Source organism: Mus pahari, chromosome 10, assembly GCF_900095145.1.
Source record: "Mus pahari chromosome 10, PAHARI_EIJ_v1.1, whole genome shotgun sequence".
NCBI lineage: Eukaryota > Metazoa > Chordata > Mammalia > Rodentia > Muridae > Mus > Mus pahari.
This window is the reverse complement of record NC_034599.1, coordinates 90,268,739-90,288,519: the sequence shown is the minus strand read 5'-3', so window position 1 is coordinate 90,288,519 and position 19,781 is coordinate 90,268,739. Positions and strand designations below refer to the sequence as shown.

General features: G+C 45.6%; 1 protein-coding gene across 2 annotated transcripts in view; it reads left to right on the top strand.

Moving 5' to 3' along the window:
• The window catches only part of Pxylp1 (2-phosphoxylose phosphatase 1), a 63,763-nt gene extending 54,652 nt beyond the window's left edge, over positions 1-9,111 (top strand). The window contains exons 5-6 of one of the 2 annotated variants that reach the window (XM_021206629.1): positions 3,198-3,337; positions 6,836-9,111. In XM_021206629.1, coding sequence (XP_021062288.1) covers positions 3,198-3,337; positions 6,836-7,773 — 1,078 coding nt within the window. In that variant the 3' untranslated portion in view covers positions 7,774-9,111. The remainder of the gene's footprint in view (positions 1-3,197; positions 3,338-6,835) is intronic. The other variant, XM_029543543.1, reaches the window with a different exon arrangement.
• Positions 9,112-19,781: the final 10,670 nt, after the last annotated feature.

Below are 19,781 nucleotides of genomic sequence, written 5' to 3'. Positions count from 1 at the left end.
CAAGTTTCACAAAAAAAAAGGCCCAGAAAAGTACTCTAGGTTCGTCTTTTTAGAAGCTTGTTATTTTTTTTTTTTTTTTTTTTTTTGAAATTGGAAACCATCTATTCTTTATTTGGTTTAAGATTTTTAGATATGGTATAAGCTCCTTCTGGTTTCCAGCCAGGTGAGCTTTTAAGATTACACTTTCTGGTAATAGCTCTGCCGTCCCAGCTCCAGGTAGCCAGCTCTGCAGAACCCAGATCACGGCGAACGGTCTGTTTTCTCTTGAATGTGATTGGCCGTGGGATTCTGCCTTGGACATTGTAGGATAAGTACACCGGGGCAGAATATATAAGAAAGTGTATAAGAACTCCTGAGTAAACAACTTGAGGTAATGTTTTCTATAGTCTCAGTTGTCAGCACAACAGGCAGATTCCCAAGGAGGCCACAGTCATAGGAGAAATACACCCTCAGCTAGTCAGGGCGAGTTCAGGCTTTAACAGAGACTCAAAGGCACCTTGCCCTAAACAGGGAAGTTCACCTCTTCCTGTGTAAGGGTAGATTCACACCACTCAGCCCCATCTAGCTATTCAAGGGGAGGGTCCTTCCAGGTTGTTGGCCTTCACCACTCTTCAGCAATGTCTCCACAGCTGGCCTGGGGTGCCCACACAGCTGCCAGAGAAAAGAACAGAGCAGGAAGGGGCCAAACTTCAGCCGTGGGTGCTAACCATGTTGCCAAGTAGAAATAACAGATTTTGGCACACAACAGTACCCTCGCCTAGCACAGCCCTTGTTTTTAATGTTCCCATTGAAATCACAGTATTATGATAACCGTATGGTGACACGATATTCATTATTCTGGGTTAAGGAAGACGTGGACATGATGTTTTCACCGTACATCTAAGAACGGGACATGTCACAGTTGACTTCATCCCCAGGTGTTTATGGAGCATCTACCAGATATGCTCTGGGCTCCAGGGACAGACGGAGGGGTGGGACCTGGGCAGTGGGGTCCAGGTTAGGCCCCCAAGGGCTCAGCTACCTAGTCCTCCTACTATGGAAAAGATACAGCCACTAGTTATCTGTCCGTGAATCTTCATATTTGTGTCCCTTGAAAAAGGTTGTAATGAGGGGGCTGGGGTGTGACTTGGTGGGAGAGCATTCGAGACAGGCTCAGCATATCCAGGGCTCGGTTTCCATCTTAGTGCTGCAAAACAGAGGAAGGGGAGACAGTTGTAATGAATATCATTAGATAGCGCAGCATCATTAAACAGTCGGATGCCCCAAGAACCTGGAACATCTCGGCAAAACACATTCAGTAGTGACATTCCATTTCTAAAATTGGCAGCTGAGCGTTTTCAGAGCCTCAGAAGTCGCCAACCGAAATAATGCCCCCGAACAGAAGATTTGAGTTGTGTGGATGGATAGCCAGTGTTGATGTGAATTCATGTTGACAGCCGTGTTGTGGGTCTGGACATTTTATTTCCTGGTTTATAAACATTTATGTGCTCAGCCTCAGGCAGAATAAAATGTGCTCTGTTATTTGTTTTTTGTTTTTTTTCTAAGCAACAAGATTCCCGGAAGCCATCCTGGGGGCTTTATTAGACTCTCTTGCATGTCTAGATTAGCAAACTCTAATTTTAAAACATTTTTTAAGATGGATTTTTTTTTCAGCTTTCTGCTCGTGAGAGATGTAAATCCATTTTGGCATCAGTTTTTAAAGTATTTCCAAAGTTAATTGGTCCTTCAGACAGCAGGAGTTTGCCGTTAGAACAATTTATCTGCTGCTCTCATGCCAAATCACGTGCACTTTTCCTGCCGGTGGCTCTCTGTCCACTTCTGTTCAGCTGGAAACTGTACACACACACACACACACACACACACACACACACACACACACACACACGCCTTTTTGCTAGTCAGAGAAAAGGCATATGTATCTGCAGGTCATTTAGTTACACAGAGAAAAGGCGTATTGCTTGTAGGCTATCCTCATCTAGGGAAACCGTGTATTAGTGATGGATAAAGTGTCCTTGTCTGCCACGTCTGCTCTGTGAGCTCACAGCTCACAGCTTTTCTAGGTATTCTTTACTGCCTAGCATTAAGTGAGGTATTATATTTGCCTACTGCACGGCAGCCACCTATACAGGACTGGAGAGATTTGGGGCATTGGTTATCTTATTCAGTTAATGGTTTTCCAAAGGGAGTTTGTGCCAGAGGTCAGAAACAGTAAAGATGAGACAGGTCTTCCATGAAGATGTATGAAAAAGGGATGGAGATGGGAAGGGACGGAGTGTTATACGCTGGGAGAAAGGAAGATGGCTGACTCCCCATGACCAGAACACCACATCAGAAGGAAGGAGGGGGTCTCCGTAGGGGGCCTAAAGCAAAGTGACCAGCTGTACACGCCCCTATCCAGAAGTGTACACACCCCTATCCAGAAGGTAGCCTCGTGAATATGTGAGAGTGGATCCCTCTGGCTGTGGAGCAAGGTGAGAAGGGCTGGGTTAAGCTGAGGAAAGCCAGTAACCTTTCCCCCCATCCCCCACCTCCACTCCCCATACCCCTCCACCCCCCTCACAGCCATCTAGGGGAGGCTGTCTAAAGTCAGAACCCAGGGTGTGGCTGTGAGGGTGATGGAGAAACAACAGGTTGAAGAATCTACAAGCCTGGCAGGTGACATGTTTCACTAGGAAAGGAAGAAACCAGAGCAGCTTCCTGCCTCCCACAGGACCCGGAGGCCGCAGGATGTGGGACATGCTGATGGAGGACAAAACCAATCCCAGTGTATTGTAGTCATCAGAGGGTGGGGACTCGGGCTGACCTCCATTGTGTGTATAGGTATCTGTGGTCAAGTCAGAATGAAATTGTAACCTTAAAAATGGTTTTCCATTTATTTTTATGTTAATGGGTATTCTGCCTGTGTGTATGTAGAAACACCACGGAGACCAGAAGAGGGCACTGGATCTCCTGAGGCTGGAGTCACAGATGATTGTGAGCTACCGTGGGTTGCTGGGAATCAAACCCAGATCCTCTGGAAGGGCTGCCAGTGCTCTGAACTACTGAGCCATCTGTCTGGCCCTGAAACTGGAACTTTAGAATTACTGAACCCCAGAACCTGTTTTTGAGACAGTGGAGGTCGTGATACACGTGGGCTGTGTGTGCTGATGTGTGACTGTTTTGGAGTGTTCTAACTACTGTTTCTGTTGTCTCTTTAGGAAGCCGTATCACCCTAAACTGGAAGCTTTCATTAGTCACATGTTGAAAGGATCCGGAGCATCTTTTGAAAGCCCCTTAAATTCCCTGCCTCTCTATCCTAACCATCCTCTGTGTGAGACGGGAGAGCTCACGCAGACAGGTACGCACGATGTGGACGGCTAGCTGGTCACTGTCCCTCCCACACACCCCTCTGTTTGTATACATTAGGAGATGATAGATAGGTAAAGTCCTCCAGATGTAGGGTGCATGTGTTATCAGTTAGCAGTGTGGAGCCTGGCTGTACCCAGACAGAAATCATGAGTTGGTGAGCTCTTTCAGGGCTGGAAGTCCTGGACCTTGAGTGTCCAGAGTCTGGGGACTGGTATGCTAAACACAGGTTTTTAATCTCGAAGCCTTAAAAACTAAGAATTTACTGTTCTGGGCTTCATTGCTAACAGTCCCAGCACTTGGCAGGCACTGTAGTCCCTGGCTTCTGGTGGCAATGAGTGTCAGCAGCAGACAGAGCAAGCAGACAGTGCAAAGCAGTTGTTAAAACTCACAACCCACTCACAGTGCGAGGACTCCCGGCCCTGTAGTGACCGTGTTACACTTTCCAGCAACCTGGGCCCACAATTTCTGTCCTGGGGCTCTTGAACTCTCTCTCTGTCTCTCCACCCTCTCTTATCTGCTCTCTGTTTCTTCAGCTGTTGTCCCCTGTGCAGTTGCCACTGCCTGGGTGACTGTGTTGCCACCTTGGCCACTGCTCTATCTGCAGTGATAAAGAGTCAGAGTTGACAAGGGAAGGCCTTTCAAAGGCCTTTCCTTGGGCCTTGCAATATGAGAGGGCAGTGCAGGAGGGCTGACTAGAAAAGCAAGCTGAACAACCAGGGAAGGGGGGCGTGCCGTAGTTAGGGTTTTACTGCTGTGAACAGACACCATGACCAAGGCAACTTTTATAAGGACAACATTTAATTGGGGCTGGCTTGCAGGTTCAGAGGTTCAGTCCATTATCATCAAGGTGGGAGCATGGCAGCATCTAGGCAGGCATGGTACAGGGAGAGCTGAGAGTTCTGCATTTTCATCTGAAGGCAGACAGGAAAAGACTGGCTTCCAGGCAGCAGGGTTGAGGGTTAAATACCCATCCCCTTGTTGGAGTAGGACACACCCACTCCAACAAGGCCACACCTCTTCACAGTGCCACTCCCTGGGCCAAGCCTGTACAAACCAACACAGGGGGTACGTCAAGCATGTTTGCACTAATTATAGCCGTTTCCCCACAAATAAAGGACAGTTTGCACCAGTCAGAGGCCTTCCCGGCCACCAGGAGAAGCCCACTGGCCTGAGAAAATGGCTGCAGGATTGGCTAGGTCTCACCAGGCTTGTCTTGCTTACAGTGTTGCTTTCTGAGGCTGTGGCAGACTGTCAGTCCTCAGCTGTGTTTGTAGTGGTCTCCTGAAGCTGCGGAAGTGTCCTCGGTGCGACTGCGAAGTGGCCAAAGCAGCCAGGCTGCCATGAAGACCATCTGGCCAGTCAGCAGGAAAGGGGATCGTGGCCGACAGTTCCTTGCTCAGGCTGCTGGGCAGAGGAGAGCCTGTCAGATAGCCTGCTCCTGATTTTAGTCATTCCCAGAGAGCATTCAAAGGCCATTTAGGATTAACTTAATGATCAAGACTTAACAAAAACTCCATGCAGAACTGTCTTAATAGCATGTAATGGTACTTAACGACACATGATAAGTGTTTAAACCCCTACGTCAGGGCCCTAGGAAGAGGTTGGTCTTCTGGTCGATCTCATATGGACTGGGACTCACAGACCCCAAGGTATCTATTTAAACATCTGCTTTCTTAAAATTAAAAATAACTCTACAGGCAAGATGGTAGTCGTGAGTAAACTGGGTCTGCTGCCAAGCGTGGTAACTCAGGTTCAATCCCTGGGTCCCACGTGGCAGAAGGAAGGAACCAACCGGCTGCTGTCTTCTGACCTCTGTGTGCACACTGCCATGCACACGTGCACACACGATAAGTAAAAAGAAAAGTTTATCTTCCTGTTGCAGAAGCATTGGTGTTCATGAGTATAAATTACAAAAGACAGAAAAAAGACAGACAGACAGACAGACAGAGAGAGAGAGAAAGAAAGAAAGAAAGAAAGAAAGAAAGAAAGAAAGAAAGAAAGAAAGAAAGAAAGAAAGAAAGAACCACCATTCCCCTGAGAAATAGACGAGGTTGCTGGGGAGGTGGCTCTGGGGTTAAGGGCACTGGCTGCTCTTGCAGAGGGTCCACGTTCAGTTTGGTTCCCAGCACCTTCAAGTAGGCTCACAACTATCTATAACCCCAGTTCCAGGGGATCTGACACCCTTTTCTGACTTCCTTGGACATCAGGGACACAACTGGTACGCATACATACATACAGGCAGATGTTTTGTTTTTTTGGTTTTTTGGTTTTTCGAGACAGGGTTTCTCTGTATAGTCCTGGCTGTCCTGGAACTCACTCTGTAGACCAGGCTGGCCTCGAACTCAGAAATCCGCCTGCCTCTGCCTCCCAAGTGCTGGGATTAAAGGCATGCGCCACCACGCCCGGCCAGGCAGATGTTTTTAAAGAAACACTCTTGATGCTATGGTATCCTAGTGAGCCCTCGCTTCCGGATTCCATTTCATGATGTAAGAATATATCAGGAGGTGGACAAGACAGCTCAGCAGTGAAGGTGCCCACCTCATTTGGGGATGGACCTCTCCAAACCACTGGGACAGCTGCACATAAATGACTTAGTTGGGCACACTGCCTGAGGGTAGTTTGCATCCTCAGAGGATTCCCACCCATTTCTGAGATGCGGACCCTCACATGCTGCAGGCTGGAGGGCAAGCCCGCTTTTCTCTTTCAGGTTGCCCTCTCCTGCTTACAGATAGATAAAGCTTTCTCATTTCTGTAAAAAGTTCATTTGTTGTTGTAAGAGGGTGTGCAAAACCCAGACAGCATTTAAGGGAAGGTAGAAATCTTGCTTCCACTTTCCACCCACCTCCCTCCCACACCCTCTATTTCAAAGCAGCTGTGAACACAGCTTTGCTTTCTTTTTCACTTAAAGGGGACATGTTAAGCATACTGTCTCCTCTATGGTTCTTAAAATGCTCTGTCTGGATATCTGAGGTTGCAGAGGACGAGCTAGCTGGCTGAGCTTAGATAGGTCCTGCAGAACCAGAAGGCTGCCCCAGAGGTTAAAGGGGGCCTTCAGTTAGGCATTATAATGCAAACAGCACCACGGAGGGAACTTCCTAACCCTAGAGAGACTAGGCAGAAAGCAGGTAAAGTCAGGTAAGGCAGATTTCATGTCACCATCCCTGCCTGAGGATGCTGTGTCCCTGGGCAGTACACCGGTCCTTAGGTACTTGCTGATTACAGTCTAGATTCGGGATTCCTAGTCTCTGCTGGCCCTAGGGAAATGGCGAGTCCAGTGGGGAGAGACTTGTGACAAAGACTGTCCTCCACACCCCATCCTCACCCTAGCTGACACAAACCTGTTCTCACAACTTGTACGTCCTTATTGGGAAACAGGCCCCATCCCATTAGCTTGGATTCGTACATGCCGGAGACGGGCGCTGGCGCCGTGTGTGGCCCTTTTGCTAAACTTGCAGTAAGAAAGTCTCTGTGTCCTCTGGTGTTGCAGGAGTCGTACAGCATCTGCTGAATGGCCAGCTGCTGAGGGACATCTATCTGAGGAAACACAAACTTCTGCCCAACAACTGGTCCTCAGACCAGCTTTACCTGGAGAGCACGGGGAAGAGCCGCACCCTGCAGAGCGGGCTAGCCCTGCTCTATGGCTTCCTCCCAGAGTTTGACTGGAAGAAGGTTTATTTCAAGCACCAGCCAAGTGCCCTGTTCTGCTCTGGAAACTGTTACTGCCCACTGAGAAACCAGTATCTGGAGAAGGAACAGCGCCGCCAGTACCTGCTCCGGCTGAAGAACAGCGACCTGGAGAGGACCTACGGGGAGATGGCCAAGATTGTGGACATCCCCACGAAGCAGCTCCGGGCGGCCAACCCCATCGATTCCATGCTCTGCCACTTCTGCCACAATGTCAGCTTCCCCTGCAGCAGAAGTGGCTGCCTTGGCATGGAGCACTTCAAGGTGATCAAGACGCACCAGATAGAGGATGAGCGCGAGAGGCACGAGAAGCTCCTGTACTTTGGGTACTCCCTCCTCGGGGCCCACCCCATCCTAAATCAGACGGTCAGCCGGATGCAGCGCGCTGCCTCGGGCTGGAGGGACGAGCTGTTCACCCTCTACTCTGCTCACGACGTCACCCTGTCACCCATCCTCAGCGCCTTGGGTCTTTTGGAAGCCAGGTTCCCGAGGTTTGCCGCCAGGCTGGTTTTTGAGCTCTGGCAAGACCGTCAAAAGCCCAGTGAACATTCTGTCCGGATTCTTTATAACGGGGCTGACGTCACCTTCCACACCTCCTTTTGCCATGACTTCCACAAGCGCTCTCCCAAGCCCATGTGTCCTCTTGAGAACCTGGTCCGCTTTGTCAAACGGGATATGTTTGTGGCCCTGGATGGCAGTAGTACTAACTATTACGATGCCTGTCATGGGGAAGGGGCCTAAGAGGTGTTCAGCACAGCGTGTTTTCTTGCTGGTTCTGTCTGTTGCTAAGATGTCAAGGTATGGAGTTCTAATGGATGCAGATTAGGTGGGGTCTTCATGCTCATGGGTTGAGACAGACAGGAAGCACATAACAGGATGTTACTTGGTACAAAATAGCCGGTTCACAGAGGAAAGGAGGTACGTTTTCACGGCTGTACAGCTTAGAGCGCCAGCATAAGGCTCGGTACTCAGAGCTGCCAAGCCAACCTTATGTAACTTTTGACCTGCCATGGAACCAGCAAACCTCTGCCAAAAATCATCTTAATCTCCAACATTTACCTTAACTTCGTTGAGTGGAAATTTTCCCAGAGTGATGAGTTCAGAGTATTCTGGGCAGCCTCTTTCTGGGGGGCGGGGACCAGAAGGTCAGTTTCTTAGACTCTGTAGACCTAAAGGTCACAGAGAATCTCTGTCATACCTTCTCAGCTGTGCTCTGGTGATGTGGCGACGCATACGTGGGCATGTGTGACCAAACAGAGTGAGTGGCAGCCAGCTTGGGCTCACGGGCCGTGTCTGCCGACTCATCTTTAAAAGCAGCCTGTATCACTGTGCTTCCAGCGCTGTGAGGGCCAACCGGCCGCTGTTCTTCGAGTCCTTCCGTCTGCTAGAAGCACAGTGTTGGGTCTATATCTGGCCGGGTAACGTGCCCAGGGGAACAAACAACGGGTCAGAAAGCAAGCAAAAAGTTACTGCATTATTTGATGCTCGTGAGGATCGTGGCACAAAATAGCTTTAAGTGTGTCTTAGATACTTGTCTGCCATAGTCTGTTGGCTGAATATGCTGGAATTTTTGTATTCCATTTAGTATTTTTATAGTCTAGGAAAATATTTTCTGAGACCCGTTTTAGATGTGTTTGGATTCCTATAGAAATACTCGGTTTGTCGCACCTGCTTGGTGGTTGGAAGGAGGCCAAAAGCTCAATTCAGACACTCTTTTTTCCCCCTCCAAAAATAATGACTCATTCCCTTTGACAAGCTGTAGAACTGGGTCCATTTTTAAACTGTTTTCATCAATTTCAAATGCCAAATTCCAATTGATTTTTCAAGAGGTTTCTAGAAAGAAAAAAAAAAAAACAACTTTGTTACTCCATAGTTAAATAATCTTTCTAAAGTGTTTTCTATATTAGGTGTGATTGCTGCTAACTCCGTGGTTCCTGGGTTAATGGTGCTAGTTCACTCCGCAGACATGGCCCATGCTGGGGGGATTCTTCAGCTTCAGCCTTCCAGCCCTTCTCTTCCTTTGTGTCTGGTGTTGCATTCGAACACATTTTGTTTTTAGAAATAAAAATTTTGGAATTCCTAGCCTGTACAGCTTATGGTGTGTATCTGTCTGCCCCTAGGGTTCTTTACAAGGGAGAATCTCTCTCTCTCTCTCTCTCTCTCTCTCTCTCTCTCTCTCTCTCTCTCTCTCTCTCTCCCTCTCTCCTATAAAGCCTATTCGGGTTTCTTTCTCCCACTCACAAGCTGTCAGATTTAGAACTGCTAAACACAGCTTGAAGATTTAAAATTAAAAGCAAAAAGAGGGAATTTTAAAGCACCAGCTCGTGACACCGATTGTAAGAGTAAGTATTCTGGGTAAGAGGCAACATCAACGTTTAGAGAAGACAGTTTTCCCTGCCAAGACACTGGCATCATGAAGGGCAGAGTTCTGAAAGCCTTCATTCCACAGCAGATTAGTTTTAATACAAAATAGGAAACTGACCATATTCATGTGTACTCCCAGACCTTGGAATTGATCTAATGGCATCACTCAAGACCCGTCTGGGAGTGTACATATATGTAGTTAGCTTCATGGTGACTTCAGTTAATAACAATGTATTATGAATCTGAAAACTGCTAAAAAAAAAAATGTTTAAAACACCATATAATAGTACATTCCCACCACGGTTCAGAACATGGTCACTTTTCTCCTCGCTTTACCCAAACAGGCTCACAGTTTCAGGATACAGTCCACCATGGTGGAGACAGAACGGTGGGGGGAGTTCTTTGTTGGCCATGGCATCCAAAACACCAGTATGCTTGCTCACATGTTCATACATTAGGTATACGACCATATCTAGAAGAGCTATGGGCAATTAATAACTAATAAGAGAGGGAAAAACCAATCTTTTCCGGAGATGGGGACTCTTAATTGGTTCTCCAATACTATGTGATCAGCCCTAAAATCATAATATATTAACCTAAATGGACTCAGCAGGTTGTATTTATGTATTTATTCATGTGTGAGTGTGCATTGAGTGTGTGAGTGTGCATGTGTGTGCATTATGTGTGAGTGTGCATGTGTGTGTGGTGTTTATGTGTATGTGCATGTGTGTGAGTGTATGTTTACATGCATGTGTGTGTGTTTATGTGCATGTGTTCACACGCACGCATGCTTGTGTGTATGTGAGTGTGTGTGCATGTGTGTGTGTGTATAGAGTGAATAAATACACTGGAAAATAACCCTGAGCAACAACTTCCAAAGTGCAGTTCAGCCTTACAGGGAAGAAGCAATCTGAGTTTCAGCCTCAGCCTCAGTTTCTCCCACTGTGCTCTCTCCGTACACTTGAGATGGCGGTTGTGGATGGACTTTTCTGCCACACAGAGCGAGCAATCGATTCTGCAGCTGGATGGCTTCCAGTTCGGTCCTGAGATACGTATGTACCTATGGTGTCAGATCCCTCAGGGCGAGCGCCCAGAACTGTCACACACTGCGCTTGAGTCGGCAGGTTTTACCTGGGCCTCTGGGCTCAATTTGCTTGAGTCATCACAGAGCTTCAGGGAAACAACTGTTTATTACAAGTACAACTGTTTATTATACTTACTGTAGCGTGCAAAAGAAATGATTTTAGAAAGTCTAAGGATTTTATAGGGAAATGGACCAACACCAGATACATCTCAATATACATCCTCTGGAAGCAGTACCGTGAACCGTTGGGCAAACAATGCTCTGAAATTTTCTATGGGGATGTCCAAATATGGATACCTTAAAAAGTAGGAACAAGATCATTCTAGATCTATTGTTCCAGAACTTGATTTTTTTTTTTTTTAAAAAAAGCTTTATTATATGTAAGTACACTGTAGCTGTCTTCAGACACTCCAGAAGAGGGAGTCAGATCTCGTTACAGATGGTTGTGAGCCACCATGTGGTTGCTGGGATTTGAACTCAGGACCTTCGGAAGAGCAGTCAGGTGCTCTTACCCGCTGAGCCATCTCACCAGCCCCCAGAACTTGATTTTAAGGGTATATTTTTTAGGGGGGTGGGAAGATGGTTAAAAGCTCGGTGGTTAAAAGCACTTGATGTTCTTCCAGAGAACCTCAGATCAATTCCAAGCACCTACATGATCACCTGGCGGGTGTTCACAACTCTGGTTTGGGGAATCTGGCACCCTCTGGCCTCTGTGGGTACCAGGCACACAAATGGTAAACATACGTATACATTCATTCGCCCTAGCGAAACACAAAAATAAGTTGATTAATAAATTTTGTTTTGTTTTTTAAAACAAGATTTCTCTGTGTTTCTGGAAATTGATCTGTAAACCAGGCTGGCCTTAAACTCACAGAAATTCACCTGCCTTTGCCTCCTGAGTGCCAGAAATTTTTTTTTAAAGATTTATTTATTGTTATACACTGTAGCTGACTTCAGACACACCAGAAGAGGGTATCAGAACTCATTATGGGTGGTTGTGAGCCACCATGTGGTTGCTGGGATTTGAACTCCGGACCTTCAGAAGAGCAGTCAGTGCTCTTACCCGCTGAGCCATCTCACCAGCCCCAGAAATTTTTTTTAAAGAATGTATTTTTATTAAATTGCCTCCTTTAGCACCAACTTAGAAGTTTTTCTCATTAATTTCTTCAGCAGTATGTCTTGGAGATATTTCCATCTTGAGATGTGTAGATAGCTCATTTTATAAAATACAGATTAGTATATTTTATATAGAAATAACAAAAATTAAAATTTATAGAACATAGATATTCTTTTTTAAAACACATTTATTTATCTTTTTCTGTGTGATGTGTTTACGTATACAAATATGTACATTTGTGTCAGTACAGGTTCAAGAGTGTCATGACAGACTTTTTTTTTAGCTGTTTTAAAAATATTTTTAGTGCTGGAGAGATAACTCAGTGTTTAAGAGCACCAACTGCTCTTCCAGAGGTCCTGAGTTCAATTCCCAGCAACCACATGGTGGCTCACAACCATCCGTAATGAGATCAAATGCTCTCTTCTGGTGTGTCTGAAGACAGTGTACTCATAAATAAAATAAATAATTCAAAAATAAATAACATTTTTATTCTTTGAGAATTTCATATAAAACAATTTTTACCATATGCAGCCCCATCTTCCAACTTACCAGATTCATTTCCACCTCCCTACCTACTCAACTTCAAGTCCCAACCCCCACCCCACCCCTACCCCCCTGAGCCCCCTTTCTCAGCTCCTTACCTCTCCTTTCTTCCCGTGCTGGAACTGTAAGTGGCCATTACCACGCTGGGTTGAGCATTCTTTGTCAAGCTCTGCTTTGAACAGACTTAATGAGCTCAACTATATGCTATTGGAGTTAGAGTTTACTCGTTTTAATGCCAGGAATTGAACCCTGAGCTATATCCACAACCATGCTCCTCTTTTAAGAGAGGAGCTCAGTAACTTGCCCAGGTGGCCTTAGCCTCCTATCAGACAGTAATCTCAAGGTCCTCCTGCCTCAGCCTCCTGGGCACAGGCCTGTGCTACTGGCCTGGTGGTAATAATTAGCAATAAGAAATGGCCTACCAAGAAAACTACTAAACACCTAATTGAAGGTCTTTCTTCATAGGCTCAGCAGAATTAGACTTGGAGAAGACTTGGGTAAATCCCTTTTCCAGAACCCAAGAACTAGTACAGGAAAGGTAGGGATACATGCCTCTCTGAATCTTCAGAAACCCCTGAGACAGGTTCAGCAACCCAGGCTGGGTAGGTCACCCTGGTGTGTTAGATAGAACATAACTGCAGATACACAGCGTAAAGTCTGGGCTTCCGTAGTGGCGAGTGGGATTCCAGCCCGATCCCCATGGCTCAGGACTTGCAACTGAGTATTAGGAATGTAACCCCGTGTTCACACCGACCGGGAACTAGCTCCGTAACAATCTGCTCACGAGGAATCAGCCGAACACACAGGCATGAGCAGGCCCTCCTGGCTGCTGAGGCCTGGCTAACAGCTGGGACAGATGAGCATCAGTGAGGGAAGGGTCACCAAGAGGAGCAGAACTCCTCAGGGCTGCGGTGCCCTCAGCAGAAAGATCCCCTTGGGGCTGACTTCAGATGTGTCAGCCCAGAGTCCTGCCTCCCTACATGGGCTCCGTGAGTCTTCCAAGAGAGGGGAATGCTTTTCTAAATAGTCTGCCCTGAGTCCACCCTAGGTAGACACAAGGGCTCTGGCCACCATAGTCCCTGGAAGAGGCTGAGATGCCTTAGTAAGGAGCTTTCCCTATGGCCTCTGCAGCAGTCCTACCATGGATGTTACGTTTGGTGAAGGATGTGAGTAAATTAAAGATGGGGGTCGCTGCAGTTACAAATTTAAATTTAAATGGTTAGGGACTGTTCCAGCCATCCTGGCTTATTTTTCTTTAAGTAAAGCAATGTTAACATCTTTGTAGTGAGCGATAGTGTGTTCAACCACGAGAGGGCAGCATCAACTAAGCTATTGGTCTTTAGGGTTGGGTCTGCCTTAGAGAAAAGCTTGTGTTTTAAGTTGACCAACTACCCTTGTTTGCCTGTCATGGAGGAGTTTCCACGGGCAAGCTTTTCAATGCTAACGACTGAGAAAGCCTAAGGCAAAGCAAAACAAGCCAGTGACTCTGGAGCTACACGAAAACAAATGTATTATATCGTTCACATTTTATAGAAAAGTTTGACTGAGCAGGGCGTGGTGGCGCACGCCTTTAATCCCAGCACTCAGAAGGCAGAGGCAGGCAGATTTCTGAGTTCGAGGCCAGCCTGGTCTACAGAGTGAGTTCCAGGACATCCAGGGCTACACAGAGAAACCCTGTCTCGAAAAACAAAACAAAACAAAACAAAAAAAAATTGACTGGTTGACTCAGTAGTGAGCTGGTGTGAAGTGGAATTGGGTTTAAGGAACACGTTTTCTTTGCTTGTTTTGTTTGTTTCATTTTGTTTTTCAAGACAAGGTTTCTCTATACCCCCCCTTGCTATCCTGCAACTCACTCTGTAGACCAAGCTGGCTTCAAACTCAGAGAGCCACCTGCCTCTGCTGGGATGAAAAGCATGCACCACCGCCTGGCTAGGACCATGCTCTTAAGCGGGACACCTCCTAACACCCCCCTGAAGAATTTGGGTCACTGTTAGGTTACATGCAACCCAGACCTGATCACCATGGCTTAAGCAGTAAAGTTGTGTATTAATCATCTCAAATGGGTCCAGCATGCTCTCAGGATCCCAGATGCCTGCGGACGACGTCACACGGGCAGAGCGGGGGGGGGGGGGCTCCTTGATTCGAAGATAGCAGGGAGTTTATTAGGCACATTGCTGTTCCAATCAAAGCTGCTTTAAGTGCATTAATTACTTTTCTATTGCTGGGATCAAAGTAATCTACACAAGGAAGAGTTTATTTTGGGTTTGTCTTAGTCAGGGTTTCCATTCCTGCACAAATATCATAACCAAGAAGCAAGTTGGGGAGGAAAGGGTTTATTCAGCTTACCCTTCCACATTGCTGTTCATCACCAAAGGAAGACTGGACTGGAACTCAAGCAGGTCAGGAAGCAGGAGCTGATGCAGAGGCCATGGAGGGATGTTACATACTGGCTTGCTTCCCCTGACTTGCTCAACTAGATTACTTAGAGAACCCAGGACTACCAGCCCAGGGATAGCACCATCCACAAGGGGACCTCCCGCCCTTGATCACTAATTGAGAAAATACCTTACAGCTGAATCTCATGAAGGCATTTCCTCAAGGGAGGCTCCTTTCTCTGTGATAACTCCAGCTTGTGTCAAGTTGGCACACAAAACCAGCCAGCACAGGGTTCCAGGATGGTAGAGCAGAGGTTGCAGGCAGCAGGTGGCCATAACAATAGCTGAGGACTCATATCTTGAACTACAAACAAAAGGCAGACAGGGCAATAAGTAACCACTAACACTGGCTTTTCAAACCTCAAAGCCTGCCCCAGATACAACTCCTCTAACAAGACCACATCGCTTAATCCTTCCCAAATAGTTCCATCAACTGGGGACTGAATGTTTAAACATACTAGCATGTGGGAGACAATCTCATTCAAACCAGCACACGGAGGAAGAGTGGGTGCTAGGTACGGAGCTAACAGTGAACATCCCTCTTCCAATCCCTCCACCAGAGCTGAGGGTGTGGTGGCTGGGCCACACAGAACCCCCACTTCAGGACTTCTTTCTATACTTGCTGGCAACACTGGACTCTCAGCCTTTCAGGAACTTGCTCTGAAAGAGAACACCATTGACCAAAGGACAAACCTCTTTCCCAGGACAGCCACATATGCTGACTGGTCAGAACAAGAATGTGATGGCCGGGGAATAACTCAGAAATCCACGCCCAAATCAGAATTCTTGTGGGGCAGCAGAGGCCTTGTGACTTTTAAACTCCAGCATCTGCTTTGTCATCTTTATAGCAGTCACCCCCTGTAAACTTCCTGTGTTCCCTCCAAGGCTGCTTCCTGGGACTGTAGCACATTCTAGGTGCCAAGGCATCTGCTTGGAGGGGTAGGGAACTGGAGTCACTTATAGGAAAGGGAGAATTTATTTATCACAGATTCCTCTACCGTGGGGACATTTATTTACTTATTGTGGAAGCCAAACACAGTCGTTTATTCAAGTTCCATCAACAGTAGAGAGAAGATATTTGGGAGTGGGGTTCACTTCTCCGGACCATATGTAGATGTTTTTCCTTGTCATTATTTCCTAATGTAACACTGCTTATCATCCAGACAGTAGAGGATGAGTCATCTAGAGATGTAAATATAGATATATAGAATATGTATATATTGTAGGTAAATGCAACACCATTTCCTATGAGATTTGAGTGTCATCACATTGTGGCGTCTGGGCTATGGAGGGTCTTACAACCAATCCAATATGTATAATGATTATTGGTCTTGCAACCAACCCCCCATGGATATTGTATAATGACTATTGATCTTGCAGTCAATATGTATAATGACTATATATACAAATTAAGCACTAGAAAAATTTAATTGTGGACAGTTCAAGGGTAATGGCAGAAAAGTTGTTATACCAAAACTTACCATTTACTGAATATCTACCACTGGCTAGAAGTCTTCCACTACCATAGACTGTACAATCTCACAAAATAAATAACCATTAATTAGCCAAAAGGAGATCCAAATTAATAAAATTAAAAGTGAACAGAGACACAAAATAAATCCAGAAAATTATAAATGCATACTTTTAAAACTTACGTCCTACCAAGCTGGAAAACATAAAAGAAGTGAATGATCTTTTAACTGCATCTGACTGACCCAAGTTAAACCAAGATAAGATCAATCATTTCAACAGACCTGAACTCAGGAAGGAGATCAAAGCAATAGTAAAAGTTTTCACAACAACAACAAAACCCAACAACAACAACAAAACCCTCGGGTACCAACAACAACAACAAAACCCTCGGGTACCGATGTATTCACAGCAGACATCTATGAGATCTTAAAACAAAAACCACAATCCCTGCTTCTCAAGCCTGTCCATAAAATGGAAATAGAAGTAAAACATACAAACTTTCTCTTTTGTTCTGAGACAGGATTCCTCCCTATTTCCCTGGCTGTAGACCAGGCTGGCCTGGAACTTAAAGAGATCAATCTGCTTCTGCCTCCTTCAGTGCTGGGATTAAAATCATGCACCACTACCACCTCGCTTCAGACGTCCTTTTTAAAGCCAGTATGATGCTAATACTAAAATAAGATAAAGACAAAAGAAAGATAAAAAGAAAAACTTATACAAACTTTAGATCAATATCCCTGAAGAACATAGATACAAAGAACATAATGCAAAATACTTGCAAGCTCTTTAGTTAAGGTTTTATTGCTGTGAAGAGACGCCATGACCAAGGCAACTCTTATAAAGGCAAACATTTAATTGGGGCTGGATTACAGGTTCAGAGGTTCAGTCCATTATCATCATAGCAGGAAGCATGGCAGTGTGCAGCAGACTTGGTGCTGGAAGAGCCCAGAGATCGACATCTTGATGTGAAGGCAGCCAGGAGGATTCTGCGTCTCACTGGCCAGACTTGAGCATCTATATGAGACTTCAAAGGTCTGCCTCCAAGGTGACACTCTTCTAACAAGGCCACACCTCCTTCAACAATGCCGCCTCTCCTACTACTACCTCTTTCTATGGGCCAAGCATATTCAAACCACCACACAAACCAAATATGGAAACCCTATGAAAAGTCCATCGCCAAGATCAAGTTGGCTCTAGTCCATGAGTCCCGGAATGACTCTGTATCTTCACATCAATAAATGTAACAACTCATATAAATTGGCTTAAAGACAGAAACTGCATGGTTGTTGGAATAGAGGCAGAAAAGAGCCTTTGATAAAATCCAACATCTCTTCATGATAAAAGCCCCAGACAGACAGAGATGGGCAACATACCTCAACATAATAACGACTACAGAAGACAAACCCATGACTAATATCCTAAATGATGAAAAGCTTGAAGCAATTCTATTAAAATTAGGAACAAGACAAGGCTGCCGTCTCTCTGCATTCCTAAGTGGTAAGAAAGAGAGTAAGACAAGAAAGGGAAATAAAAGGGACACAGATAAGAAATGGGGTCAAAGTAACCCAGTCTTTGGATTGAATGATTCTGTACATAATGGACCCTGAAAATTCCACCAGAAAACTCCCAGACCTGCCAACCGCTTTCATCAAAGTAGCAAGATACAAAATCAACACACACACACAATTTTTCTATTTACCAGTGAAAAACACACAAAGAGAGATCAAGGAAACAATTCCATTGACAATAGCTTAAAGATAATAAAATTGGAGAAAACCTAGACAAGGAAGTGAAAGGGGTCTCTGCAATGAGAACTTTAAAACAAGGAAGAAGTCGAAGATGTTTGAAGAAGGAAAGATGCTCACGGATTGAAAGAGTATTGTGAAAGGGCCATCCTACCAAAAGCCACTTAGAGGCTCGTTGCAATCTCAGTGAAAACTCAAGTGAAATTCTTCACAGAAATAGAATGAGCAACCTTAAAACTCACATGGAAGCACAAGAAGCCAAAGCAATCCTGATCCAAAAGAAGGAATTCTTGTTGTAATGGAGGCATTACAATACCTGCTCAAGTTACACTCCAGAGCCATAGTGATAAAAAACAACAACCACAAGGCACTGGCACAAAACCAGATAGCTAGGTCAATGGGAAATAACAAACAAGCCAGACATGAACCCATACAATTATGGCCACCAGAGAGGAAGACAGCATCTACACTAAGTGGTGTTGGGGAAACTGAGTATCCTCATGCAGAAGAATGAGACTAGACCCTTAGCTCTCACCCCGCACACAAATAGGCTCCAAATGTAAAAAACTGGTAGAAGAAAGGGGATGGAGTATGCTAGAGGGAAATGAATGAAATGAATGAATGCTGAATGAAAAGGTCATAAGCCCAGCACTGACAAAGGAGACCTCGTGAACTTGAGAAGCTTGTGTACAACAAAGGAAAGAATCAACTGAGTGAGGAGGCAGCCTGCAGAACGGGAGGAAAGCTTAGCCAGCAACACACCCAGTGCAGGATTAATATCAAGAACACCAACAGAACTTAAGGAGCTAAACACCAAGAAAACAAACAACCCAGGCAGAGCGTTTGATCCAGCTATACTGCTCCTGGGCACATATCCGAAACACTCTATAATACTGTAGAGATGGTTGTTCTTGTCAATGCCTTTTTGCTGCTCCATTCACAATAGCCAGAAAATGTAACCAGCCTAGATATCCATTAACAAATGAATAGATCATCAAGGTGTGGTACATATACACAATGGAATTTTATTCAGCTGCAAAACTGAAGTTAGGAAATTTGCAATGGATGAAACTGGAGAAGAATATATGCAGGCTCAGGACAAACGCTGAACGTTCTTTCTCCTTTGTAGATTCTAGCTTTGAATCTTCAGATCTATATGTTTAACTTGGAGGATCTGTAGAAACCAGAGACCAGAAAGGGCCCGGGGAAAGGGGTATCTTCAGAAGAACGCTGAAAGTGGATGTTTAAGCAAAGTTGGGAGTGGAGACATGGGGAGAGGAAAGGTGGAGGAAAGGTTAACCAATAAAAAACACACGAAGAAGCCATACTGGAACCTACAAGAGGTAGAAGAGCTATATCTTATTTAGCTGGCTAACACTGCTCCTAGAAGCCATGGTTATTAAACAGAAACTCAGGCCTAGGTGTGAGATCTCTCCTTACGCCTTGTTGGGCAGGCAGGCCCCAGAGGCAACTGGAAGACACAGGCTTAGCTGGACATGATGGGGCGCTCCTTTAAACCCAGGTCTATGAGGCAGAGGGAGAAGAATCTGAAGTTGAGGCCAGCCTGGTCTACATAATGAGTTCCAGGACAGCCAGGGTTACACAGAAAGACCCTGTCTCAAACAAAACAAAATAAATCAAATACCCAAAATTCAAAACCCACAAGCAACACCTCCCCCACAAGACCCCCACAGGCCTTTATCATAGCTTTTAGGTTCCCAGCTAGAGAAGACCCCCATTGCAGAAGACACCAGGCACCCTGATTAGAAGATATAGAGAAGCCAAGCTGGGGTTGACTGGGAAGTTGGCCTGCTTTCATAAGGCTAGAAGATATCAGCTGCTGTTTCCAGCTGAGAACCCACCAAACTACAATAGCAATCCACCAGGTAAGATGTGCCTACTGGTACAATACTGTAAGATGTGCCTACTGGTACAATACTGTAAGATGTACACAGTGCTACAATACTGTAAGATGTACACAGTGCTAC